The 6,000-nt window shown below is 41.4% G+C and overlaps 1 protein-coding gene across 3 annotated transcripts in view; it reads right to left on the bottom strand.

Moving 5' to 3' along the window:
- The window catches only part of shroom3 (shroom family member 3), an 82,160-nt gene that overhangs the window by 250 nt on the left and 75,910 nt on the right, over positions 1-6,000 (bottom strand). For all 3 annotated transcript variants that reach the window (XM_083929749.1, XM_083929750.1, XM_083929751.1), the window contains one exon: positions 1-4,325. This exon is cut by the window's left edge and continues 250 nt beyond it. In XM_083929749.1, the coding sequence (XP_083785875.1) occupies positions 3,936-4,325 (390 nt within the window). In that variant the 3' untranslated portion in view covers positions 1-3,935. The remainder of the gene's footprint in view (positions 4,326-6,000) is intronic.

Raw genomic sequence — 6,000 nt, 5'->3', positions numbered from 1 at the left:
TGCTGCGCTTAATTAAACAATAAATATTGATTCTTTAGGCCATTTGGAGTCCCCACAAACTGATGTGACTCAAATATAAACCTGATGCTGCATTGACAGACAGGAGAGCGGAGAACGTGTTCTGTGGAAAACTACGGGAGCCCGGAGAGGACAGTGTACTCTCACATGAAGCAAATTATTTTACAACTTGGAGAATTGACATTTTGTGATTGTGACTTAAAATAGTAAGAGAAAAAAAGATGGTGCAACATTTTACATTTGTAATTTGTTACTATTTCATTGTTTTAATGTTGTATTTTCTTGACTTTTGTACTTTTTTTTCCTTTTCCTATGTGTTTAACCTCGTCTCAGCAACATTTAAGATTTCAACCAAAAACACAACTTCCTGGTTGTGCCAAAAAAGCAAACAATTATTTAACTTTTCATGACAGAAGAAAATATATTCCCTGATTCCAGCAATTATTAATCCATAAGAGGACAGTTTAAATAGGATTAAAGGGGCAATCAGTCAACTTTACACAAAGCTCCACAGCCCGTGGAAACAACTGTATAATGTCTACTGTGGCGCCGATGATGTCATCAGGGTTATCTCTGATTGGCCTTCACATTTATCACAGAAGGGTTGCATTATAAACTAGAGGTGTGGAGTTTCAAAGATGTTGCCTTTATCAGGTTGGAGAGGTCTTATAAAAGATGCGATCAAGTTGCATTAGTGTAGGATCCATTGTTTTTAGGGTGTCACTCAAACTTGGGACAAAAAGTCAGGAAATGTACGTTTCTTCTGCTTGGATTTTAATCGTCTTGTTAAATCCGTTTCTCTCAAGCCCCCGACTCTATGGAATGAAGTACTAAAGTACTGGAGTGCTCCTTTAAAAAAGCGTTTAGGGTTAGTCTCAAGTCCTCGCCACTGCGACTTCCTGCTTGATCCAATCAGAAAGTGCCAAAGACTGCAGTTCTCTGAGTGTCCACTAGGGGTAGGTTTCATAATAGATCAGTTTCTCATTGTCCCCCATGTTAAACAGGCCGTTTTCACAGCATCATTAAACCTGTTTAAGGTCTGGGACAAAAAACATTATAGTCTGTATGTTTAGGTCATATCTCCATGACAACACTGAGGGGGTACATTTTTTTGTACCAGGCTAGTTTTTATTTTATTGGAGGTTAAAGTTTATGAATAATTAGGGACGTGGCCTCTTGAGTAAACGTCAGCCAGATGGACGTATCTCCCTCCCCCCAACGTCACATACATGCCCTTTTTTGGTAAGAGGAAATGAGTCAAAGTCTGACAAGATGGTGACTCCCGTATGCGAGGACGATTGGATCAAGTTGAGGGAATGGACCCAGACAGGTATGCTAATTCCATTATTTATACAGTCTATGGTTAGGCTTCATCTTCTGGAGGGTTCAAACGTTTTATGAGTGATCTCAGTAACAGAAACAGGCAGAGCTGATACTTTCCTGATTAAAAACTCCAAGCAGAGATTCAATGAAGAATTGTAGTTTCTTATTGCTTTGCTACAATGTACAGCCTGTATCCCTCTCACGGCTGATGAATTAGATGATTGTTGCTTTTTTATGTGTTTCATATCATTATAAATTAAATATCTTTTGGTACAATAACCTGTGGCATTTGTCATTATTGACATTTTATAGACTAAATATGTGACTCATATTTGGAAGTTAAAATCATCGTTGCAGTTGAATTGTTGTTGTTGGGACTTTTAACAAGGGGAAGAAAAAATAATATATTTTAGGACCAAAAAAAAACATCAAATCCAAAATTAAGCCAAGTTGATGTCTGCAAACAAATTCTTTGGAATCTAAAGATCTCCATTTTTTTTTACATCAAAGGTTTCATCACACCTTCAAAGAGGCACAGGTACAACAATGTTCTTCATTCAGTGTAAATTCTGCAGCAGACAGCAGTCAGGCTGCCACAGTAAAAAAGTGCTACAAGCTCCAGACATACAGACAGCAATGACAGTAGTAGTGTTACACTTTAATGTGACAGTGCTGACAACACTTCCCCTTTAGGATCTGTGTACTCACTTTCTTTTTGTGGCCGTAAAATTAAAACGGTGTCTGTCCAATTTTGGTGCAAATTCATTTCCGTAAGCGCACTGTACATGTGCGAAAGATGAGCTGGTCCTGTCATAAGTTTGACAAGGTGACAAAATGTTATCTTATTCTAAAGATGATAGTATTTTAGTCTTTGGGAGATAAAAACACCTGCTCGATTCTTCTCGTTGTTGGAAATAAAGAGTTCCCGGAGCAACGTCTGAATGTTGGAGGTTCCTGAATGCACCGTCAGGGTTGTTAAAGGACAATTCCAGAGTGATTGAGGATTTTCATCGATGTTTAAAATGAAATCTTTATCCTTTTTCTCCCAGCTCAGGCTGCCGATTGCACCAGAGGTACCGTGAGTCTCATTACATCCCTCTGGTGTCTTCAGGTGAACAGTACTCCTGTTGTTGTTGAATGTGCCGCCCTAATCTGAGGTGTCCTCTGTCATATTTCTGCTTTCTAATCCATCTGGAGAAGGTAACATAAATCGAAGCGGAACTTTGCATTTACAGCTTTGAATCGCCGCTCTCGTCGTTTCTGAGAGGGATATCTAGAATATGTATATATGAAAGCAAAAATATGAAGTATTTTGGACACGATAAGAGTTAACTGCACGAAATGACCAAATGTGGATGTAGTTACTCTCTGTGACGTAACTCATAAGTTTCTGAAGTGCCGTTGTGAAGATCGATGTTGGTGACTCCGTCTAACTTTCAGCTAATCCAAAAATGGGCAAAGAGGTGAAGTGTGGATGGAGCTGAGGCGGGCCGAAAGAAGCCTACGCTCTCCAGTCACCTGTCACCCACGCCCTTAACTATGATGAACTTTAAGCCTTTAATAGAATTTAAAGGGGTGAGTAAAACAAATTCACCCCATACAGTTATTAGGAAATTATTAGAAATTAGCTATGGACACCAAAACTGTTTTTTGTACCAGGCTGTACGGTGTTTATTTCTGCTGTAAAGTTGGGGGTTTTAACACAGGGGTCTGTGGGGACTGACTGACTTTTGGAGCCCCCTCGAACTGCAGTTTTTGGCACCTTCATTATTCAGCACTGAAATGACCCATAACACTGGAGTTGTCCTTTGACGTAGAGATGCACCGATCCAATACCGGATCCTCTGATATTGACTAATCAGCTGGATCAGATCTCGGATGAATGAGGCAGATCCAGCATTCTGATCCAGTCATTTCTTTATTATTAAAAATCCTACACAGCAAGTTAATTAAGTCATTGTTTGTTTGGGTTCAGGCAGCTGCTATATTTTATATTACACTTTAAAATATGTGTTTGCAGTGCACTTTAAATGGAAGTGCTATTTATTTCTTTTTTGCTGCTAATGTCCACTTTGTTAATAAATAATATTAAGTACATTTTTATCTGTGTTAAATTGATACCTTTAGTTTTAACAAGGCTAAATGTTTATGTCAGGTCTGATGCCTTCACTCACATGGACAGGTACAAGCTTCATTCATTCACCAGGAGGATCGGATTGGTATCGGTGTCGGATCGGAAAAAAATGGATCGGTTGCATCTCTACTTTGATGTATCTGACGATCAACCTCCAACCTGAAAACAACTGATCAGAAATCAGCTTTAGAGCAGAGCAGGGAAATGTTGGCAGCAGTGGGTTTACTCCGCACAGCACGGGTTGCTGATGTTGAGGTGAACAGAGGTGGAACGTACAGTCACGTGTAAATAGAACGAGGCACATTAAAGGTTTTTCTTCTTCATGTGTGAAGTCTGCATAGTTTCAGTGTGAACAGAGCCTGTTGCAGGCCCACTCTTCCTTCATGCTGGAGCATCACTCCAGCTCAGAGTGTTTTAGGGAGCCAATTGCCTCCTCTTCATTTCCCATCCTTCACTGCCATCACAGCGACGTCACAGTGGTGGACCTGACTGGAATAACAGAGTGTTGGAGCAGCGATGGAAAAGGAGAAGAGGAGAGGGTGGGGCTTGATGATGAGAACGGACACCCTCTCGACCAACCATGAGCCTCCGCCAGCTCCTGGGGTAGGCTCTCAGCCAGTCGCGTCAGCTGCTCCTCCCCCTGCCGTATGAGGTCGTCGAGTTGCCGCTGACGAATCAGAAGGCAGGGTTTGGTGCTGACGAAGCGGCGGTAGTCCTGGAGTTGCGGTTCGGTGAGGTAGCCGGACAGGATGGAGTGGACCACACGCTGCCGCCGGTCCAGGTTCTCCTTCAGCTCCAGGGCATCTTCGGTTTGACCGAGGAGCAGAGAGCGTTTGTGATGGAGGGAGTCCTAAACAGGAGGAGACAACAACAACAAGAAGACATTTATCAGCTTACACACAAGCTTTTTTATTACCAGCTGCTGTTGTTTTCAGCTACAGAGTGTGTGTGTTTGTGTGTGTGTGTGTGTGTGTCATCATGGCAAAATGTGGTCTCGGACGGAAGAGGATTTGAGAACTTTGACAGGTTTTAAAGTCATAATCCATAAGATTTGAGATACATTGTTTGTAGCGGCCTCTGTGGCAGTAAGATGTAACTGCAGGTGAGCCTGTTCTTTCAGAGCCTCCATCTTGTCACGTTCACGGACACTTTTTCTTTTGCTCTTTTGTAAACTTTATTGAAACAAATTCACCTCTCTAATTCCAGTCCGTCCCTTGTATGTTACCCTCTTAAATTCACACACATGCAAACACACACACACACACACACACGCAAACACACACACACACACACACACACACACACACACACACACACACACACACACACACACACACACACACACACACACACACACACACACACACACACACACACACACACACACACACACACACACACACACACACACACACACGTTCCTATAACACTTTTGTCCTTACTACAAGCCTGACTCAGAAGTTGAAAGTTCCTGATTAGAATGAAACGACACACAGATTGAAATACTCAGCAAATAAGGCAACAAGCTCTTTCATAAGTGGGTCATATGATCAAACACCGTTGTTTTAACTCACTCTTTGATGGATAGGAACTTAAAAGACAATTAACTAGACGGAAGTCTTCTTAAAACTTTAATATGTCTGTCTGTGGACAGGTTTGGTTACTGCGATAGCATCACAACGGTGCAAGATGCAGTCACCGAGTGTTACAGGTGTGAAGCTGAGATCAAAATGAAGGCCTACGGTCACACTGACAAAGTTGAGCTTGAACTTGACCTGAAGAACGCGGAGCCATGTTTGAGATTGTTACACTGAGCCTGACAAGCTGAGTGTGAAATATCCCAATTGGGCCACCGTACAGAGGATTTTGGTGCAGCATGACCTTTCCTAGGGCTGGGCGATAATTCAATATGAATGTTGAATTATCTAATGTCTTTCAGTGGACTCGTACTGTGATGAAATCATATACTGAGATACACAATTATGCCATCTAAATTGATAATAACAAGCACATAGTAACTCAGTTTATAGTTTTCACTAACGTTCTTAATAAAATAAGAAAATACTCAATAGTAATCTTTCAATGGTGGCGTATTTAATTCACACATGTGTAAACGTAAATAGACTTACCTTGTGGTTATTTCATGTAAACGATTTATTAATTGAATTACCAGAAGACTACATCGTGATGTATATCATTATCGAGCTATGAAATGGCCTGTATCTGGATAGAAGATTTAACCTTTCCTCCGGTGCCACGCTCAAGACAAACTAAACATGCTTTTCCCTCCACGACGTAGGAACAGCAAGTATGTAGCTGACAAGGCTAGCTGGAGCTAAAGCCCATAACTCAGGGGAACTACAGTAAATCCTAACTGACACAACTCCTATAAAACTGTACCTCAACAGCAGACAAAGCCAGTCTGATAGCATCACTCATTATTAGGAACACTTACAGCTATTAGCTTTAGGTTGTCAACCTGCTCACGTCACCAAGTTGTTACCGTGGCAATCTGCCCCATCACT

The sequence above is a fragment of the Echiichthys vipera genome, assembly GCF_963691815.1.
Source record: "Echiichthys vipera genome assembly, chromosome: 16".
In the NCBI taxonomy this organism is placed as follows: domain Eukaryota; kingdom Metazoa; phylum Chordata; class Actinopteri; order Perciformes; family Trachinidae; genus Echiichthys; species Echiichthys vipera.
The sequence above is the reverse complement of the archived record's forward strand: the minus strand, read 5'-3'. Positions and strand labels throughout refer to the sequence as shown.